General features: G+C 44.2%; 1 protein-coding gene across 3 annotated transcripts; it reads right to left on the bottom strand.

The window, feature by feature from the left end:
- Positions 1 to 1970: 1970 nt before the first annotated feature.
- On the bottom strand, positions 1971 to 21663 carry HMGCS1 (3-hydroxy-3-methylglutaryl-CoA synthase 1). Of its 3 annotated transcripts, none has more exons than XM_087815272.1 (11): positions 21543 to 21663; positions 15911 to 15971; positions 11582 to 12039; positions 10945 to 11070; positions 10284 to 10448; positions 8384 to 8549; positions 7148 to 7318; positions 6605 to 6711; positions 5024 to 5149; positions 4633 to 4796; positions 1971 to 3697 (listed from the first exon to the last, which is right to left on the bottom strand). In XM_087815272.1, the coding sequence occupies exons 3-11, from the start codon at positions 12027 to 12029 to the stop codon at positions 3608 to 3610; spliced, it is 1563 nt and encodes a 520-aa protein (XP_087671398.1). In that variant the 5' UTR covers positions 12030 to 12039; positions 15911 to 15971; positions 21543 to 21663; the 3' UTR covers positions 1971 to 3607. The 3 variants fall into 3 exon arrangements, with proteins under 3 accessions (XP_087671398.1, XP_016054167.1, XP_016054165.1); XM_016198681.2 differs by lacking the exon at positions 21543 to 21663 and adding an exon at positions 16750 to 16964; XM_016198679.2 differs by lacking the exon at positions 21543 to 21663 and having other exon boundaries at positions 15911 to 16123.
- Positions 21664 to 22160: the final 497 nt, after the last annotated feature.

Genomic DNA, 22160 nt, shown 5'->3' with positions numbered 1-22160 from the left:
CACCACTGGTCAATGGTGACCCCATGGGAACCTAACCCCTCTGCACTTCTGGGATGGGAAATTTTGAGTAGCAGATGAGTTCTGCAGGGATCCCACAGCACAGTGAGGCTGAAGTGGAGGGTGTTAGCCGGAATCTGAGGGAAAGTGCTCTCCTATTCTCTGAGACCCTGGTGAAGATCACAGGGCAGCGGAGGTCTGAGTGGGGCCCAAGGTTTCTGATGTGTGGGTCTAAGGCTCTAAGGCTGGAGTACACTTGGCATGTTTGAGGAGCAGAGAAGACAGGTTGAGTGTGGTACTGAGCTGAGAATGGCACTGGCAGGGACCAGATCCCGTAGGAGCGTCCAAGCCTGAATGAGGAATGTGACGCCTGGGGTGAAAAAGTGCTTACTACTGAGTAAGGCAGTCCAGGCAGCCGCAGGATGGAAGCAACTCAAGCTGGGCCCCAAAGATCAACCAGATTTTGCTCAGGTGGGCTGGAGCTTTTGCAAAACAAATTCAATAACTTTTTAATTTTTTTTACTACTGATGCGTGCACAAAGATGGAATAGGACAAAAAAGAGCTCCTCGTTTTTCACTTGTAAACATTTCCATGAGATTGCATTTTGTTATAAGCTAGAGCCCTGATGATATAGAAACTTCCTGAGGATTGGTTTTCATAACCTCCAGCATCAAATCCCTGCCTTTACAACAATTTGGAGGAGGTGTGGGGGGGAACACAGGTCAACTATTTTCTTCCACCACCAATTGGGGGGGTGGTGAGGAGCCTATGATTCAATGAAGAGCAGTTGTTAGAACTTTTAGAGAGAGTATTCACTTTTGTGTCAAGATTATGTAGCTCTAAGTTACTTTAAGATCCTGCTTCATCCTTGCTCTGTTGATTTCCACTTTACTGTTTCTTAGGACATTTCAAACAGCAGAGGAGACGAAGTGTTTCAACTAAGTCATAGAAGGATCAAAAGTAATGTCGTTCGCATCTATTTGAGTTTCGTCTGGTGTTGATCTTAGACTAGTGTTCATAAAAATAAAAACCCAGAGGGTGGGGGAAAGTACACAAACTCAGTTGAGAAGGGTCAGGCTCTTATAGCCGTATGCATTAGGGTTTGAGAATGTGTGTAAGTGACCTCAGAGAACACTGGCCTTTTTCTGAATGACCCAGAGGAACAGGAGACTGTCTCAGGAAATAAATGGAATAAATGCAATCCTAAGAGTTGACAGGACTCTCAGAGATTACCTAATCCAATGTTACTGCCAATGCAAAAATTCTCCATGAAACCTCTGGGAGCACCAGCAACATGTAAACGAGACCCTTAAACTGGAGGCAGTAGCTAGTAGTAGGCAGTTCTACATGGGCTATAAAATTTCCTTTCAATCTTTAATTACCAACTCTTAAAATTTTATTTCTAGGAAAACAAAGTAACTCTCTTCATAAAAATTTACAGTGCCCTGGCTGGTGTGGCTCGGTTGGGTGTCGTCCCGTGCATGGAAAGGTTGCCAGTTCAATTCCTGGTCAAGGCACATGGCTGGGTTGTGGGCTCCATCCTCAGTAGGGGGCATGTAGGAGGCAGCTGATTGATGTTTGGCTCTCACATCGATGTTTCTCTCCCCCCCCTTCCTCTAAAAATCAGATTTTTTAAATTTTAAAAATAAAAATTTATAGCAAACCTCATACATTCTTACTACCCAATGTGGGACTTACTTTGTCTAAAGTGTAATAATAAATTACCAGTATAAATCCCTCCACACTAGACAAAAAGTTCCTTGAAGGCAAGACCATGTATCTTGTATTTATTTCTGACTTTAGTGAATACCTTGCTTACATCGCGTTTTTGAATGTTTGCTGAATGATGACTGACTGAACTGGTGAATGAATGAACTGAAATAACACGAATATTCACATTTTAAAATAGATTATTAACTGAGTTCTTGCCTAAGTGTTAGTTAAGGAGAGAAAGAACACTCAAACATCTGACGCATTTCTCTAAAACTTTATTCAGTTATTCACCTCACTGTCAATGAGGTACGCAGTTAATTCTGTGCCGATAGTACAGGCCTGCCCATCGCTGGCAATGGACAGAGAAAACCCATCTTCTGACACCCAGAAGTTAAATTACTCTTTTCAAAACATACCGAACTCCCAATACTTGTGAAAGTATCACATGCACCATTTCCCATCAATCTTTAATCTGAACTTCCATTATTAACTATATCAGTGGATGTTAAAATGAAGTCATTTTAACAAATTATGACTGTACAAAGTACCACCAATTAATATCAGACAAGAGTATTTTACAAACACTACATTACATATTACCTTGCAGTTTGAAACATTACATTTCATATTTATGTATGTTGAGATAACTGAGATTTCACAGAATTTAACAGCAAATAAAGTTTTAAAAATTGAATTCTGTACATTAGTTCCAACTAGCTCTATTTTACAATCTATAAGGCTCATGTCAAAGTTCAGCACCAAAAATATCTACAGAACTGTCTGGCCAGGCTTATTCAGACCTTGTGATGGTTTTTTAAGGTGAAAGTCTGAGAAAATGCTTTACAGGTCCAACTTCAAGATCTTAAGCGGAATACTCATTTTGGCTGATCAAACTACATAAAAACTTGGGTTTTACCTTTTTATTTTCATTAAACAGTTTAAAAAAAAAAAAAAATTGAAGAGTATTTACACCACGAAGTTAGGTTGTCAGTCTTCAGGCTGAATTTGTAACACTGACACATCAGAAGTAACTTAATGCCTTCCCCTATCCTTCCTCTAAAAATTTTTAAAAGGCAGCCAGAAAAATGTTTTATTTATTCTTTGAAATAAGGTACAAAGAAGGGTCACAGCAACAAACTCCTCACACACAAGTTCCAGTAACATCTCAGTGTTTTCAGCCTCACGCAGCATGACTGACTCGGAAGCAGACCTGGAGCTACACTCAGCTCCAGTGGACCAGGCTGTCCCTCCCAGACGACACAGGCCAGCATCTCTGCTCAGGGCCTTTGGAATCACTCATCACTGCTGCCTTCATATAAAGCCACATTCCAGTTTTCAGAACCAGAGCTACCATCCCAACTCTCTCTCTCTCCAGAATGTACAAAGTTTAGATAAAAAGCACGTTTGTCTCGCCACTTTCAAACAGGGTTTGTGCACACAACAGGTAAGAGCACGTTCCTTAAACTAGAAACTTTTTTCGAAAACCACAGGTACTTTCAGGAATCGTTTGTTCAAAGTATAAAATTCTTACACATTCAAAAAAATTTAAATCGAAGGCTAGTGCCTCTGCCCTTTTCTGCCAGAAGCACACGGCTCATCAAACCACATTTAAAAACAAAGCTTCATGCACAAGAATGGCCCGAGAGGTACGAAGTTTACAGAGCCCTTAACATCGTGGAGCACATTAAGCAGTGGCTAGGCCACAACAGGAAGCGTATTAGCAAACTGAGCAAAGACTTTCCCAAGAACGCAATAGTTTTCCAGGCTCCATGTCAGTCACAAAATCTTAAGCAACATGTAATCCTTTAATAATGTCCCGACATCCCATTCCCAACCGTTCTCATTCATACCCAGCCCCACCCAGCCCACACACGGGTCTCCCCCATGCAGAAGTTCTCAATGCTCCCCGTTGCTGATGACAGCAGCTTCCGGCTCCGCTGCTGTTCCCGGGAGTCTGGGCACTTTCTTAGCAGGACTTGGAATATGCTAAAACCAAAGGGAAAGAGTTGTCTCGGGTTGGTTTGGTTGCCACGCTGCTAATTAAAGTTCCAGTAGAAAAACAGAGAGAACAACTTTGGAGAGGTTTATGCTAAATATATTCTAGATAGCTGTTCATAGGGGAACTAAATAGCCATTCTTTCCTTTATGGTGAACTTATTATACAAATGTCAGTGTAGCAGGAGAGAGAAGGCCAGAGACCCACCAGACACAGTACTTGACTTGCTACATTTTGCATTCCCAACTCAGACACTAGAAGCTTGACCTGCTGCCTAATTTGTATAATACAAGAAGCAGGACTGTGTTCACCAAATTTGTGCTGAGTGGATAAAAAAATGCTTCAAGGTTATAAAGTCCTCAGTTTGACACCTGGCTAGGATCCTGGCCAAGTCACTTAACTTCTTGCAGCTTCATCTCTAAAATGGGCATAGTATCACTTAGGGCATGGTAGTTTTTATAAGGATTAAATTAGAAAATGTAAATAGAGTACCTAGCACAGCAGGAATTCAAAGCATAGCTGTTACTGTTACCTCTTGGCAGTATTGGAGACTGATTTGTCAATGGTCTGAGAGAAGAGAGGTGAGAGCAGCGACACCTGCCCCTACGTCTCCTACACCTTCTCTCCCAAGAAGTATCACAAATGGGCCTCTCACTAGAGTCACCATCCTTTAAATTCTGGTATTATTAAAACCTAGTGTTCACTATGCATTTCAAGAATGCTAATAATTTAAGTGCAAAGACTTTATAAAATTGGAAAATGGCACAGCTGGAATCCAATCCCAGAGCCCTGCTCTGAATTTCTCTGCTTTACTAACATTCCTTTAAGTTGCTAAGTCTCAGTTAGGCCCCCTAAGCCCAGAGGTCTGGGGATGGAAACATCACCCTGCCAAAGCCCAAGACCACACACAACACGCTTCATGTACCTCTGCTGCTGTGTTTGAATGCACGAGTCCTACTCCTTCGTCCAGAGTGTTGGCATTGGGAGAGGGTCGCCGGGCATAAGTTCTCCTGTGCTTTTCATCCACTCGAACCAGGTACCATGTTCCTTCAAAGAGTGAATCTACAGGGCTCTGGGGAATGCAGTTGACTAAAGGAAAGGCAGAGAATGTGAACAATTAGTTATGACATTCAATTTACATGGTAATAAACTGAAAAAAGCTGCCTATTTTCCTACAATTTCCACCAACATCAGATTTGTACTAAATGCAGCCGAGATCTGTGGGTACCCTCAACTTTATGTGACACCTTTCATGCTGCTACAGCCCTCCCACAGGCTTCGGGGTGTGTATGTATGTTAACCATCTGATATTTTACCCAGGTGATGCGTGTCCTCTCTGAGCTTCATGCTTTCTGCAAAGACAGTTGGTGCCACACACGTTCTTGAGTCGAGCCTCGATTTAAGGTCACTTAGACTTGCTGTTATTTTATCAAGAGCAGACCCTAAAATAGTAAATAATTCCAACATTAAAAGACTAGAAATAGAATGCCCAAAGCCTAAACAAAATGTTGCCAAATGGAAACAAACACAACTTCTCATTTCTGGTAGTACTACTGGCTATTGCTTAGTTAAAAGATAAGATGGTATCTATCGCCTTGGCTGGTGTGGCTCAGTTGGTTGAGCATTTTCCCGTGCACCAAAGGGTCGAGGTTTGATTCCCAGTCAAGGCACATGCCAGGGTTGTGGTTGGGGTGCATACAGGAAGCAACCAACTGATGTGTGTCTCTCTCTCTCTCTCAAAAAAAAAAAAAAAAAGCAATAAAAATAAATTTTTTTTTTAAAAAAAATATCTTTATTGATTTCAGAGAGAGGAAAGGAGAGGGAGAGAGAGAGATAGAAACATCAATGATGAGAGAGTCATTGATCGAGCCCACAACCCAGGCATGTGCCCTGACCGGGAATCGAACCCCCATTGCCTGGATCCTAGGTTGACGCTCAACCGCTGAGCCATGCCTGGCCGGGCAAACATATTTTTAATAAAAAAGATAAGATAGTATCTATCTGACACAGCTTCCTGTGACCTCTGACCAGACACCTGTTCAAGGTCAGCTAGTGCACAAGTTAGGAAACAGGTGAAGTTTGAGACTATAAATAACATGTGTGTAGGCATCCACGACAGTTTTTAAAGCAATGTCATGCCTGGCCGGCGTTGCTCAGCAGTTGAGCATCGACCTAGGATCCAGGAGATCGAGGTTCAATTCCCGGTCAGGGCACATGCCCAGGTTGGGGGCTCCATCCCCAGTTGGGGGCATGCAAGAGGCAGCGGATCAATGACTCTCTCATCACTGATGTTTCTGTTTCTCTCTCTCCTTCTTCCTTCTCTCTCCAAAATCAATAGATATAGTAAAAAAAAAAAAAAGCAATGTCAAGTCTACCATCACTTTCTCTGTTTCTGCTCCTTTTAGCTCCGAGGAGGCACAGAAGTTTCCTTAAATATAGCCAAGACCACAAAGTTGGGAAAACTAGGTAGCTTAGATATTAGTGAACAGTAAGAAATGATTTGATACTATTCACTCATGTGATCAGACTCAATCATTAAACACTCAAAAGCTGCCTGCATTAAAAAAATATGCTTCTTTTCCCCTGACTACGTTGAAAACATGAGGTAAAAGATAGTTATTTGCCACAAAATGAAAAGTCAAAACCACTACATAAAACATGTTGAAACTGGTATTTCTCTCAACTTGGAAGGGAAGACGACATCCTCACGCAGACAGAGCCCCGCCCTTCACCCAGTTAAGGCAGATGTTTAGACTAGAGTACAAACCCGGCTGTACTGAAAGAAGTAACGAGCACTGAAATGCAGGAATGCCCTATGGGACAGACTCGAAGGCTCGCCTGAGATGCTTGCTGAGTTAGCCTGACCAGAGCAGGTCCTGCCAAGACTCGGTGTTTACCTGGGGTGGCATCCTGGGTAACTTTAAGGGAGTAGAGAGTGGCAGCCAAGCCAGAGCCATAGGAGAACACGCCGATCCTCTTTCCTGCCAGCTGCTGGGGCGAGTACCTGTGCAAGGAAGTTATAGGGAGTTTAACTGATCCAACACAACGGTGTGTAGGAAGCATTGAGCTGGAATAGAGCCTCTTCCTATAGCCTTAGGGACCTAACCTGAAGCTTTACCCTGGCAGCAAGCTGACTCACCAAGCGTTTTCAACTCTTGGAGAAAGATGGGGCATATGAAAGTGATTTTACCATAAAATAAGTTACTTTGTCAACCAGGGATTCATGGTTCAATTGGAGGTTAGGAATAATAGAACCATGAGGACAGTGGCCAGAACAGCCAGTGTGACATGAAATACTCTGGCATACCCGTCACCTCGCCCCATACATCCTGCAAGTCAATGGACAAGAGGATAGAGAGCCCCAAAGTAAAATATTTTTCTGTGCCCTGGCACCATATTCCCCAAATAAAGGGAGCTAAGGAGCTGAACTCAATACTCACTGTGCTAGAACAGAGGCAAGGGAGCCATACACAGAGGACGTGTACATGTTTCCATTTTGATTTGACACGAGCAGAGATGCCTTTGTCTTCTGATTAAAGAGCTCAGAACTGGCCTTCATAAAGGCCTTTTCCACATCTCTGTCGAAGTAGGTATCTTCCAATTTAACATCCCTGAAAGATTTTTAAAAAAAGACAGTTTTATTGTTCAGAGACTCTATTTTTATTGCATTAGATAGTGTGGATAGTGTACCCAATTAATATTCTAATCTGCAGGTGTGTCTGATTCTGTGTTTTTTGTTGTTTTTTTTAAATATATCTTTATTGATTTCAGAGAGAGGAAAGGAGAGGGAGAGAGAGAGACAGAAACATCAATGATGAGACAATCATTGATCGGGCCCGCAACCCGGGCATGTGCCCTGACTGGGAATCAAACCCCGATCGCCTGGATCCCAGGTCGACACTCAACTGCTGAGCCACGCCCGGCCGGGCTGATTCTGTTCTTTATAGTTGCATTTGTTCAAAGCCAAGTGGCAGCATGCTAATCACTATGGAGACATCACAGCTGTAGACAGAGCATCCATTTCCTCCAAGTTTTTTATAATCAAGGTAAGACAACTTCATTCTAATGGGTTAATATACACTAAAGCGCAGTTGTCACCAAACAGAATATACTAAGTCCATGGTAATGTCTACTGAGTTAGAAGAGTCATTACATTACAGAGCCAAGTCTTAAAAGTTGAGACCTTTATCAGATGGAGGGAGGACACAGGAGAGGAAAAAGGGAATGACTCCAGCAGGCACAACACGCCAGGAGCCTCAACAGTGGGGGAAATGCGGAAGGAACATGGATGCAGACAGTGACCGTGAGCAGGGTGAATCTGGGGCACGGGCTGGAGAGAAGCGGGAGCGGAGCGAAGAGGTAAATGCAGGCGCTCATGGGGCATATCAGCATGCGAGGAAATCAGAGAATCTGAGTGGAAATGAGGAAAGAATTCACGGAGGTGAGCCTCCACTTCTCTGGGACCCAGTTTCTTCACTGATGACACAAATAGGCTAGACTAGATTACTTCTAAGATCCTCTTGACTCTAAAATGTTCAGGACTTTCTTACAACAAGGAAGATAAATTAAAAAATAAATTAAAAAAATAAGATAAAGTGTTCAGGACTGTACAAATAATAGTGTAACGGATAGAAAAATGCTCTCATATAGAAGGAAAAAAATCACACTCCTCGTACCCGAAGGCTTCCAGGCCACTGTAGACACTGTTTTTATCTCTGTTCTGGTCATTCAGGAAGTCATTCAGCAGCATCCGGGCAAGAGATTTCTGAACCAGTTTACAGTAGGGTGAGTGGAAGATCATGAAGCTGAAGTCATTCAGAGTAAAATCGCTATCATTTCCCTCTGAAAAAAAGAAATCCAAAGACATGAAATTCATATAAGCCACTAACTTCTAACTTCTGAAGTTTTATTTTTGAACAGGGCTAGGATGTTTTTATATCTTTAAATCACAACAAAAAATATACTGTACAATCAAATACCTCTGTGGTTTAAAATGCATATCAAAAAGACACACAGAAATAAAATAACACACACTACCATATTACAGGTTTTCAAAGACTCATAAACCATTAGTGGATGGTGTAATCAATTTAGTGGGTCAGGGCCAATATTTTTTTTTTAAATCTTTTTATTGATTTCAGAAAGAGGAATGCAGAAGGAAAGAGAGAGAGAAAGAAACACCAATGGTCAGAAAGAGTTATTGATTGGCTGCCTCCTGCACACCCCTTACTGGGGATCAAGCCTCTGACCTGGGCATGTGCCCTGACCGGGAATCGAACCATGACCTCCTGGTTCACAGGTCGATGCTCAACCACTGAGCCACTCTGGCTGGGCAGTATTTTTTTAATCTTAAAAAATTAGGTTGTTTTTTTTTTTAATGAAATAGAGCAGAAAATAAACTGTGTAATTTGCATTTTGGATAAGCAATTCCATGACACTTTTGTTTGAGTTTAGCACACACAGTGTAAAGTATATTCCTTACTGTAGTCCTAACAGTCAGAGAATCACTGTACTGTTGAGAAAGAGTCTGACATTTTACAGACCACAGCAATGCTACTTGTCCAGAGCCGCTGGGTTTCTGAATATCTGGTTTTAATCCTCTCACAACCTCTATAAAACAAAGCCGGGCTTTGCTATGGGAAAAGTAGACTTCATATGACACTGCGCTTTAACGGCACTGACTCAAACACTGTGCTTTTCCCTGCCTCAGAACTTTCTCAGCTGAGCTGTCTCACTCTGGAAAAGATATGCTATATCCGGAAAAACTAAGTAGCTACATTTTCCCCCAGTCAAAACACATCACACGTTTTCAGGCAGCTTTCACCTGGCCAGAACACAGGGCTTGAATTAATACTTGAACCTGCTGCCCCCACTGAAGTTCTGACCGTCAGAACGCTGTTTTGTAGACAACGTGCCACGATGTGACCACCTGTGTCCACATCTGTAATCGAGCTACTGGGAGAAGTTTCCACTCTTTGAGGTGGCCATCAAAGACATAGACTGCCTACGGTTTAACCAAGTGTCCTAAAGCATGCACCTGAGGTTCTATCATCATCATTTTTATCCGAAAAACCTATGCAGCTTAGAGTCTGAAAACTACTAAAAAATATACCACTGGGTGGGGGGTAGAACTTTTTCAAGGTTAAAGATGGAAATTAATGACATTAAAAAGGCAAATATGAATCCACAGGTCAAGTCAAGTGGGGGGAGGGGAGTCACACTTCGGAAACTTATCTTCACTAAAGTTTTCTCTGGATCACAGCTGCAAACTAAAACCTTGTGGAAATACCTTTCACAAAAAAGCAACAAAATTCAAGTTACTTCCTTTTATCCTACTTTTAGTTTTCTTACTGGGGATAAGTCGAACGAAGTACATTTGCAGAACTATGCCTCATTTCCAAAGCTTTCCTCTCTTCCTGACGCACACATTCCCCAAAACCACAGGAAAATGCCACTTGGTGGGCTAGGAAGAAATGGCTGAAGGACACTGATGGAGGATGCCCATAGCAGTTCCTTGCTGAAGACACCCAGCACGTGGTCCCCAGAGACCAAGCCACGGAGAAGGGACAGACCTACCTTTCTGCCACTGGGCCCGGATCTTCCTGCGGTAGACGGAGTAGCAGCGGTCTAAGGCACTGAGGTAGCACTGGATGGAGAGCTTCCCGTCCACTATGGGGTATTCGGACAGCATATCCGGCTTGTAGAAGTCATAGGCATGCTGCATGTGGGTGCCGCGAAGTCCTACGAGAAGCGAAAGGGAACATGTCCAGGATTTCTGCCTGATTCTGTATGTCAGTGAGCATCACCAGGGCCTGCCTTAGCTAGTCGACTCTCGCCACTTGCGGTATAAACATCACAAGGTGAAGCCAATTGTAATAAAAATGCAACGGTATCCATAACAGACCTAAGACCCCCGGATATACATTTCATGCAAGTTCCATAAATCTAACTGGGAGACTACAGTTGCTTTACTGAACTGAAAACAAACTTGCCACTTACTGTGTGACTACAGGCAGGTACTCCTTTAAGTTATTACTTAACCTGTTTTACTTCTAGTCAAATAGGAACGGTATCATTCACCTCATACAATTGCTGTGAAGGCCAAATATGATAACACATAGAAAGCACTTAGGTAGTGCCTGCAGTGAATAGCCACTCAGTAAGTACTGGCTTCTATTTTCAAATTCCTCAGCTTATTGTGCTAATGAAAAAAAAACCAAAAAACTTTCCCACTCACCTCGTTCAAAAATTAAAGGAGCATTTGGTCCAATGAGCAGAGCAATGGCCCCAGCTCCACCTGTAGGTCTAGCATTTCCTGTGGCATATACGGCAATATCTCCTGCAACCACCAGGGCGTACCGGCCTGAAAAACATCAGTAGGACAAAAGAAGGTGATTCATTCTAGAAATATCAAACATGGACACTGAAGTGCTGCATTTTCCCCAGAATATGCTTTCCCATCTTTGGTAAAGGAAGAAAACAGGCCCTGGCCAGGTGGCTCAGTTGGTTGAGCACCATCCCGTACACCGAAAGGTTTCAGGTTCAATTTCAGTAGGGGCAAACATGGGAGGGAACCAATTGATGTCTTTCTCATGTCAATGTTTCTCTCCTCCCATCTCTCTAAAATTAATAAAGAGTACATATATTTGGGGGAGGGGAGGGGAAAAAAAACAGCCTAAGTTTTGATAAGATAATTATCCTCTAATGATAAAGATAACAGGTTTATAATGCAGATGTGTTAAAAGTCACAGCTATCTTCCTGAATACATTCCACCGAGCATAAGCGGTAATGTTTGCACATGGCATTAATGAAAAGGTCACCCGGACCTACTCATCCTCAGGGACTGCTTCTTTGGAACAGAGATGTAACGCACCATCCCAAGAGCTGGACTCGATCCAGTTCACAGCATTGAAGACGGCGGCTGTGCCTCCATAGCAGGCGTTCGTGGTGTCTATTCCTTCTATGTCTGTGTTCCCAGACTCCTCAAAGAGCTGCATCAGATTGGTCTTCACTGACTTGGACTTGTCAATGATTGTCTCTGTTCCCACTTCGAGCCGCCCGATGCAGTCATAAGAAAGGCCGTTTCTCTCCATGAGGTTCTGAACCACAGTCATGCAGAGAGAGTTGATGTCTTCTCTGTCCGTGCAGAAGCCCATCCTGGCCTGGCCCAAGCCAATCGTATACTTTCCAGCATCTACACCATCGTATTTTTCCAACTCTGCTTGGTCAACATATTGAGAAGGAAAATAAATTTCAAGGGCAACAATTCCCACATCTTTTGGCCAACAGGCTTCTGCATTCAAAGGAAGTGACCCAGGCATGGTGAGAGAGCTTTAAAAAGAAAAACAAAAAAACAAGTCTTAGGTTACAAACTGTGAAGTTCAAATTTGAGAAATCGACATTAAGAATCCAACTATCACCTAAAATATTACTAAGTTTAGCACATTTTACTCAGGGCAGTCGATTTCAAATACGTGGAAGTACAACTATAGTAAGAATGAAACATTATTCAAATTATCATCTTTCAGAAAGGCTTGCACTTTATTCAAAACTAGACATCTTTAGACTTAAAGCATGATTATTACAAGCAAAGGAAACTCCACCGAGATTCTTCCAGGTTCTAAAGACTGCACGGTGAAATACAACAGTTCAGAATATGGCCCACACATTGGAATTCAAGCACGTGACCTATTCCTGCCACCCAGAGTTTAAACAAGTCAGTCATTCATTCATCATTATTCACAGCTACTGACTCTGTGGGACTTTAAAAATTGTCAGATCAAACAATATGACATTCTGTATTGATCTAAACAATCTCAGCAAGTAGAAAAGCCAAACTCTAGAAGTCTACCAAGCCAATCTATACATAATACTATGATCCCACCCTTCCAAAGAAGCCCCCTACCCAGAACCCAAATGATGAAAACTTTAAGCAAAGACAAGTTCCAGGACCTATCACAGGGTCAAATGCCAATATTTTATACTTTCTACAGCTAGTGTATAGGTGATACATGGTTATTAAAACCACAAGGTATCACTTAGCTTCTAAATTAGGAAAAAGGAAAAGTGATTTAAATTTGAAAACTGGAAATCCACACATTATTAATATGGCAACTAACTCTTAGCTAACCCTCTTAAAGCAGCCCTTCCCTCTTCAAAGGGGTACTACAAGGTTGGACACACTGTAAAGACTTCCAGTAGTATCTAGATATACTTACCAACAGTAAAACAAAACAAAACAAAACAAAACAAGTGCTCGCCATTGAAGGTGCCTATGGGCAAGTCACATAAACTATCAGAGCTTCAACTTTTTTAGAGGCTGTATTAATCAGGAAAACAGAAATTATTCTTGATATTTCAAACAGAGAGAATTTAAATACAGGAAAATGTTTACAAACTTGCTGGCCGAGCTGCAGGAGAGAAAGGGGACGTGGTTGTTCAGATCCTCCTGACTCCCATTCCCACTGGAGCTGCTAGAGCCACTAGTACCAGCCCCTCTAGCTCAAGCTAGAACCCGGGGACCCATGCCATGCTGCTGGCCCTGACAAAACACAATGGGGCTTCCTCCCACCTTCCAATCTCCCTGGAGACTGTCACCAGCAGTCTAACCCAAGTCCAGCTGGTAGAGAGAAATGTCATTGTCAAGCTTTGAAGAGGCCACAGTCCTTTTTTTAGAGAAAAAAATTCTTTCCATACACAGACTTTTACAACTCAATTTCTGTTTAGGTGTCACATAATTGGATGGTGTTGCTTAAGTGGCAGATCCAACTCTTCAATGACTAAAGGTCTTGGCTTAGGAGAGTTACCTGGGTCAAAATGCTCCACTAAAAAAAAAACAACAGCAACAAAAAAACTCCTCCACTAACCTATAGTACTTGCCAACTCACCACTAATTTGACTCCTGAAAACAGAAAGTCAAATCCTGTACTTATGTCATTTGTCCTCTGCTACTCTGCAAACTCTGGAATGGCCTCAGGTATAATGAAATTGCTGACTACTGCCACAGTGAGCTAAACTGCTGAAATTTGCAAAATCCACAAAAACGAGCTCTACAACTAGTGTTTAAAAAGATAAATAAATAAAGAACAGTCCATATACGAGGAAGCCCTCCTATAAGCTACCTTATAAGCCACCAAAGCAGAAGCAGCAGGATGGACCGACTCCTTCCCTGCCTGGCCCACAGGTTACCCTTCGGACTCTTCTCGCCTCTCCAATGTGCTCTAAACATGCTGGGGCACTGTCACCTTCCCTACCTGGCCCAATGGCTTGTATGCTTTGGAAATAAAATGGACAGCTATAGGTCATCTTCTGAAGGTATAAACAAGTTTATAAAAATTTGCCATTAATGCCAGGCTTTAATTCCAGAATTAATCCACATGCACCATATTTACGATAATTGACTAGTTCTGATTAATTCTTCTATTATGGAACCTACAAAATAAGGTGTCGTTCTTAAGCCTCCTAGAGGTTACATAAGTGACTTGTTTTATTTGGAAAAACAAATGTAGCTTAACTAAAATAACCCGCACATTCAAGCTGAGTCCCGACTCTGAACTTGGTATGGGAAAATTTTCACGTTGTCTGACTCACTCAATATTGCTCATCCTCTTGGCTAAGTTTCCATTATACCCTTGGTGAAATACTAAGTGAAATACCTAATGTGAAATACTAAGCTTTTGGTTAAAATTAAGGAAGAGTAAGGTTAAAGGGAAAGAGGAAAATTAATGCAGGGAAATAATCGCTTCCATGGCATTTCAAACAACAAAAGTTTGATCCAGCTCTGGCCTAATCCTCACCTTTAACTTCCTGTTAAGTGTACGCTCTGACACTGTCCTCTCAAATGCTCTCTGAGGCAGGCCAGGCAGAAGGTAGACAAAGAGCGAAGGGAAAGAAAAAGGCTAGCTGAAGGTGACACGCTCACACTATGGTGTTAACCGCATGTGGAATGGGGTATTTCTGGTTAATTCACTACTCTATACCATGAACTTTTCTAAATAGAATAGTTGAAAAATATGACAATTTAAAAATTTACCTGCATATCTTTTTAATCTTTCGCAGATAAAAAGCAACTTCGTTATTTTTCAGAGCATTGTACTCGTAATAAAAAAAAAAGGCTAAGCAGGATAGTAGGGAGTCCGTATTTATAATAAACTGTAGTTTTCTTTAAAGAGGGTAAAGGTGCTCTTTTACCACAGCTTGGTACCCTTTCAAAGCTGTCTTCCAACGAGAAAGCACCAACAGCAGACTCAAGTCTGCTCCAAAGCGAAGGCTCACCCCTCCCGCGGGACAAAAGGAGCTCCAGGTCCCATTTCCTAGGAGCACACAAGGGACCAATATGATCCTCTGAGAATCTTTAAAATCTGTAAAGGAAGAACTGGAAAAGGGGAGAAAGGGAAAGGCAGGGAAATGAGCCGAGGATGCCTATGCGAACACAGCCTGACCCAGCTCCCCGAGGAGGGACTTCAGCATCGATCCCGAGCAGCTCGAGGCCAGCCTCCTCTGAGAGTTCTCTGCCTTCCCTCTCTACCCATCCCAGGCTAATCTTTCCAAAATGCACATCTGGCCTTTGTCAAGATGATACTGAAAACCTTCCCAGGAGTATTCTCTATTATTTAGGGTTGGCCTCTTTGTACTAGACAAGGAGCTTCTAGAGAGCAGGAATTGTGTCTTGTTCAACACTTGGCATATGGTGGAAGCTGAATGGCGAATAAATTAAATTCTACTAGAGCTTCTAGTCTAAAATCAGTAATAGGTGTAGGAAATTCAATACTGAAACACACACACACATCATACACACAGCAGAATCATAAGAGGCAAGAAAACAATGGCCACAAACTTACAATCACTGTCGAATGCCACACAATTGCAAACATCCATCCACAGCCCAGCTATGTATCGTGTGAGGCTGTAATCTAGAGCACTGTTGGCATACAGGCTTACTTGTGATTTTTTTCTGATTAAGCAATAGGCATGGTTATATTTTATTATCTAGATTTTTAACCATTAGTCTATTAAACACAAAATGAAGACAGTCTCCTGAAGCACTATGGCATTAACTAATATTTCAAGCTAGGGTGTGACCCTGTACGAGGTTTTGTGGCTGCGTAGTGCTTACAGATGGTTACTTGCCCTGGGATAAAACTTAAATTCTCCCTTCCATCAAGAGGACACTTTCCCTTAGCAGCACGACAAGGCACCATACCTGTGTGAAGGACAAAGAACTTCAGTCTCCAGGTCTGTCACTCTGTTTCCTCCTTCAGGCACTAGAATTTCAAATAAGAACTTCATTTAGAGTCATAAATTACCACACAAATTCAAATAACGACTTCAAAGTGAGTTAAAATAAACGGTTCCTTGTCCAATTACAATATGTAGTGCAGAATTTGACTTTGCTTAGAAAAAATGGTACTTAAAGCTTATAAAAAAACCTTCCCTCCCTTTATTTTATTAGCTTTTACAGTGATAGGTTCAGTCCTGGTAATGAACTGACAAGTTCATATTCAGGCTTTCAACCAAGTATGATGCTGGAAGAGCTGTGCTCTTCTTTACTGAATTCGGATTTTCAAGGACTGGGAGAAAGTAATATAAATAAGTTGTACTGAGCTAGCAAATTTCCAGAGTAAAGACATACATTCAAGAGCTTGCTCAGCACTTAGGAGTTTATGGCTTTAACAATAATTTGTGCCTCTTTGAGCCTCAATTTCCTCAACTGTGAAATGGAGCTAATACCCACCCTCCTGGTTCCCTGTGAGGGACTGTTGAGAAGATAAACTATGTAACACAAAGGACCAATGCATTGACTACTATCCTAGTTCTCAGGATTTTTCAAACAAAATACCTATCTTTCTGGAAAGATGTAATTGTCTTTATTTATTCTTATGCTCCTAATTTCCAACTCAGCCACCTTCACCCTCCAGAACCTTTTAGAGTGATTTCCCCCTTGATGCTTGATTAAACAGACAAGCATCTGACATATCAAGACAAAGGAATATCAAGCTTCACCAACATTTAAATTATGTGGAAATAAAATGGGACAATGACCTGCAGCATTTTCTTTAGTCCATCTGTGTTGTAGGATTGTTACTTGAGACAACAGTTCCTATGATTAACAGTTTTCTTTGTTGTCTAACTACTGGCCAATATTAGCTCAGAGACCACACTGAGATGCTGTTTAGAAAGCTTTACTTCCCTTACGTCCTTAGATCATTTAAGAGGTCTTCACAGACTTAGTACCTTTTACTTCATTATGTTTAGCCTCACTTCCCAAAATAATAAACCCTGCCCTGGCTGGTGTGGCTCAGTTGGTGGAGCGTCACCCCATACAGCAAAAGGTGGTGGGTTCAGTTCCCAGTCAGGGAACATACCCAGGTTAAAGGTTCGATCCCAGGTCAGGGCACATATGGGAGGCAGCTGATCGATGTTTCTCTCTCTCTCTCAAAACCAATTTTTAAAAAAAGGTTAAAGAAAATCCTTAATTTTAGAGAAAAAGACTACTACATTCCAAAAAACCAAAAAACTTCTGATTAAAGTATTAAATACACACTTTGAAAAAATAACCTATTTTTTGTTCTTTATTATCTCACATTATGCTTTTGTAATCTGCAAATTAAGCAGACCATGGAGACCAGTTCTCACTGGTGGGGGAAAAGCGTGATTCCCTCTGCATGTTGAGACTACTTAAATAACAGTAACATTTCTTCTTGAAGCCATGTATGTACACGTATTCCACACTATTTATGCCAAGAAAGTTTCCCCTGAACCGCCAACATTCCTTCTTTCAATTTTGATTATTTAAATAGGGGAAGGAGAGCATTTGAGATGTTGCTTCCCAGCATATGTCGTCAGTCTGGCTCAAATAAACTCTTACAAAAATTCAAAAAATAATAAACAAACTGGGCAGGAAGGTTGGGGGAAGGGGAAGAAAAGAGAGGGGAGGGAAAAAGAGGAGGGGGAGTGGGGGGAGAAGGGGGCGGGGAGAGCAGGCACTAGAGCAAAGAAAGGACCAGAATGGAAAGAGCCAGACATACTGGCTGTCAGGAAAGAGGCCTGGAGAACAGACAGAGAGGCAGGAAACGCCACTTCAGGCAGAGTCCTTCAGAAAGGGGTCTGGCTTTCCATCGTCTTCTGCACTTGTTAGCCAGGTTCTCTATTCTCTCTACAGCAGCACTGCCAAAGTCTCCAACAAGTCATGTTTATTTCTCCCAGATGTGTTTACAGAACAAGTGACAGAGGTGAACAGCATGGGTCAGGACGAAGTTAATGAATCACAAGTCGCTGGGCAGGTTACCACAAAGCGTGTTTGGAAACTCCTGAGACGCAATCAGTTTGGCAAAGATCAAAACTGAAGAATGATGAGGCTGCCAAGGGCCAACCAGGTTCCTGCAATGATGCTTTTTTCTGGCGTTTAGTCAGTGTCCTGTTCTCTTTCTGGCTCCCCCTAGCCGTGATTCAAACAGGTAATACAAGGTAAACTATACGCAGTCACTGGGTGATCTTTTCACTACTACAAGACAGAAGTCCAGGCAACTGAGAATAAGCTGCCTCTCCACCAGGAGCAAGGCTGTTAGGAAAGCTTTGCCTAGACTTCTGTAAAGACCCTATCTCCAAATAAAGTGACACTCTGAGATACTAGGGAGAAAAAAAAAAGCCTTGCCTACACCGTGCACTCTGGCTGGTTCTCTTAAGTATAAACATGGACATCCTTACCTGCCCTCCCACCTCCAGTTACTGGTCTCCTTATCAGAGATTCTACTCTTATTTCAATACCTTCTCGTAAGCTACCTCTTCCAGTAAGGTTTCCTAGAGTTTTCTAATCAGGGTCCTGCTCTCCTACAGCAGGCATGCCACTCTCATCAAAGTCTTCATAGCCAACTTTCAAAAGAAAACTATGGGCGGTCTTCTTACCCACACTGGGTTCACAGACTCTTTTTCAAGGAGGGACTGTATTTTGATTCTTTTGAAATCCCTTAGACCTTGGAGTAAAGGGCACTCAACTGCCTTTTTTTTTTTTTTTTTTAATCCTCACCCGAGGATATTTTTTCCGTTGCTTCTCAGAGTGGAAGGGAGAGAGAGACATCAATTGGTTGCCTCCCTGCATGAGCCCTAACTGGAGCCGGGGATTGAGCCTGCAGCGGAGGTACTTGTCCTTGGCTGGAATCAAACTGCGGACCCTTTGGTCCGAGGGCTGATGCCCTAACCACTGAGCAAAACTGGCTCAAATGCCATTTCTAAAGGGGCTGAATTTGGAGTTATAACAATTACAGGGCAAATCTTATAGATTCAAGTACTTGTAGCAGCCTTCACTAGTAATTTCTTTCTGCTATCACTTTCTAAGATGAGCTGCAGTACCAAAGAGTGTCCAGAAAATTGGCTTTCTACTGATGTTCAAAGCAAATGATAGGTTTGCACTGTTCCCAGATCCTAACCTGAAAAATGTAAGGAATCGAAATAGAACCAGAAAAGAACATTTGTTGGTCTTACAATCATTCCCACATCCCTAACCACAGACCCTACCAAAATGGAGCTTGGAAGATTAGCTTTTCCTCTGTTGCTCTAACTATACTCAGTTGACAGCAAGTGAGCATCGCATGTGCCAAGCACTAGGATGAATAGATTACCAAGAAATGAGTCCTACACCCTCCCATTAGATTGGGTAACATGTTTCCCAATCTTTTCAATCTATATTACCTTCTTGAGAAACATAAAAATACCACACCCTTCTATATTTGGTTTTTTAGTAACCCAACATAAAATTATTAGTCTTTATATTCCTTTCTAAATGAAACTAAATAGATTCTGATATATAGCTCATCAAGCTCCTCCATCCACAACCAACTGTATCTCCTCACATTCAGCTCCACTGGATTATGATTTTAAATAATTCTAGGGTACCAAGGAAATATGCTACATCAATATCAGGGTTTTGCATTTCCTGTGAGAAAAGCTATCTATATTCTTGACCAAAAATTCTCAAAATTAATCCGAGTTGAGAGAAACAAGATGTAAATGCATGCTGGAGGAGTGCTTAAGTAAACAAGATCAAAAGCAAGGCCCAGAGCCTGGCTGGGCGTGGCTCAGTGATCAAGCATGGACCTAGGATCCAGGAGATCACAGTTAGATTCCCTGTCAGGGCACATGCCCAAGCTGCAGGCTTGCTCCTCAATCCTGGGGGTGAGGGGTGGGGGGTGCAGGAGGCAGCCCATCAATGATGGCTCTCTCATCATTGATGTTTCTCTCTCTCTCCCCCTCTTCCTTCCTCTCTCTCTCTCTGAAATTAATAAAGATATATTTTTTTAAAAAAGCAAGGCCCAGAATTAGCCTAACAGATGACACGGCCTTTTATGGCCTCAAACATAACATCCGTTTAACTCTCCCCCACTGGAAACACCTTTGGAACTGGAGTTACTGCCTAAGGTAGAATTGAACTGAACTAAAACATGGAGAACTTAGAAGAGAGAAACCTACAAAGGATAGACACAAAGAAAATAATCTTACTCCACTCCCCGTAAAGCATGCTATTCCTGCTCTTCTTATCCATACAAAAATAAAAAATAAATTAAAAAAAAAATAAAGTCTTGATCAGAGAATGAACACCAACTGCTTAGATGTGTCAAGCTGCAAAGATCCATTTGGCACAGGTATGTGTTAAGGTCTCTCAGTCTGCATTCTAACAGAACCTGTACAGTAAATAAAAGTCTACACTCCAGCTCAGAAGGAAGAATCTGCTCGCTCTATGAGTGCTTCCATTCATCTTAACCTTGCCATTTATCTTGCTATCCTTTCTCATGATTCATCCCTGAAACAGAACAGCTGTTAGCAGCAGCAGCAGCACACATCACCCTTCTGCAGCAGGCTGGCCAGAGCACCCAGAGGGGAAGGGCTGCAGCAGACGCGAGCCCCGAAGCAGCCCGAGAAGCCCTAAGCCCACCACAGGTCAACAAGACAAGCAGGGGCAACCTCGCATTCCCTGTGGTCCAAATCCCTCCGCCCACCTGGCTCTGAGCAACCCTCTCTCTGCCACTGGTCAAGGCAGGACAGACGTTTTCAAAGGCTCCATATAGGTGGTCTTGAAATGTCCTCGGCTTAACCCAAAACCTCTTGTGCGTGAAGGCCCCGTGGGTGCCGGCCCAGCCCATCACCCGAGCAGGGCAGGATGCTCCTGAAGCTACTAGCAGGGGGGAGGTACAGGATTTCAAAACACCCGGGAATCCTATTTTTTTAAAATATGGGCATTAAAAAATAAGGTGTGAAGGTGGGAGGCAGGAACCTGTGCTGCCTGAAGCGGGGAGGCAGCCCCAGTACTCAGCCAGGTAAATCGCGGCCGCGACGCACCTGCGCGAGGGCGGCAGGGTCGCCCACCTGCCCCCCGCCGTCCGCCCCGCCTGGGGCGCAGGGCACGCCCCCCGCCAGCCCCGCCGCGCAGCGCCGCCGTCCCATCCCCGGGCGTCCACCCTCCCCGGGCTGGGAACCCCCGGCAGCGCGGCTCCTCGCTGGTCCCCGCCCCTCGCCCTCTCGGGGGTCCCAGCCCGGCCGCTCCAGCTCCCGCTGACCGCACCCCTAGAACCGTAACCTTCAACGCCCTTTCGCCCTCGCCCCTCCGCAGCCGGCCCGCCCCGGCCCCTCCTCGCCCCCGCCGCCGGGGGCCCAGGTCCCGCCGGAGCCCCCGCGCAGCCCTGACCTCGACGGCCCGCCCTCCGCGCCAGGTCCGCGGCCGCCCGGAGCCGGACCGAGCCCGAGCTCCTTTGGGCCTAGTCAAGGGCACCGCCTCTGCCCGGCCTCGCCCCGCCCGCGGCCCCTCCGCCGTCCGGCCGCAGCCCTCCGCGCGGGGCACTCACCCGAAGGTGACCGGGCGGCGGCGCTGGAACGGGAGCGAGCCACGAAGGCGCAGGGCGCGGCGGCTGCCCCCGCCACCAGCTTTATAGCCGCCCACCCGCCCGACTCCGGCCGCGCCGGGAGGCGGCGGGAGGCGGGGCGGTGGCCCGGGCAGCCAATCGCGGCCGGCAGGCCAGCCCGGCGGTGCCCGCCCCCCGGCCCGGCCTCTGCCAATCAGGAGGAAGGCAGAGGCGGGCGCTCGCTCGGGCTTTCCCTCGTGGCTGGCACGGCGGGAGGAGGGGCGGCGTCCGAGTCGGAGGGCAGAGGAAGTGGGGTGAGAGAGTGACGTCGGGTGGCCCGAGAACCCGCCAGCCAATGACAGGGCGGCGCGAGAAGGCGAGAGCCAACGGGAGCAGAGTGAGAGGCTCTCCGGCCAATGGGAGCCGAGCGAGAGGAGGCGGGGACCAATGGGGCCTCGGCGTCCCACCGCTGGGGAGAGATGGTCCAGTGTGGGAGGCGAGGTGGTCCTCGCTCGGCTCTGCCAGGTTGCTTAGCAACCAGAGACAGGCCTCACCTGCAGGATTTCTGAGCTCCTCGACTTGAACTCAGTGCTAACGCCTTCTAGCGCCCAGGGCAGCCGG

This window comes from Miniopterus natalensis, chromosome 3 (genome assembly GCF_054644295.1).
Source record: "Miniopterus natalensis isolate mMinNat1 chromosome 3, mMinNat1.hap1, whole genome shotgun sequence".
Lineage (NCBI taxonomy): Eukaryota > Metazoa > Chordata > Mammalia > Chiroptera > Miniopteridae > Miniopterus > Miniopterus natalensis.
The sequence above is the reverse complement of the archived record's forward strand: the minus strand, read 5'-3'. Positions and strand labels throughout refer to the sequence as shown.

Coding starts and splice junctions, on each gene's coding strand:
- HMGCS1 (XM_016198679.2), bottom strand. CDS start 15,996: ATGAAGTTCTTATTTGAAATTCTAGTGCCTGAAGGAGGAAACAGAGTG. Junction 7,319..8,383: donor AGTGGCCTGGAAGCCTTCGG/GTACGAGGAGTG, acceptor AAAATCTTTCAG/GGATGTTAAATTGGAAGATA. Junction 6,712..7,147: donor CTTGCCTCTGTTCTAGCACA/GTGAGTATTGAG, acceptor TTCCTTGCACAG/GTACTCGCCCCAGCAGCTGG.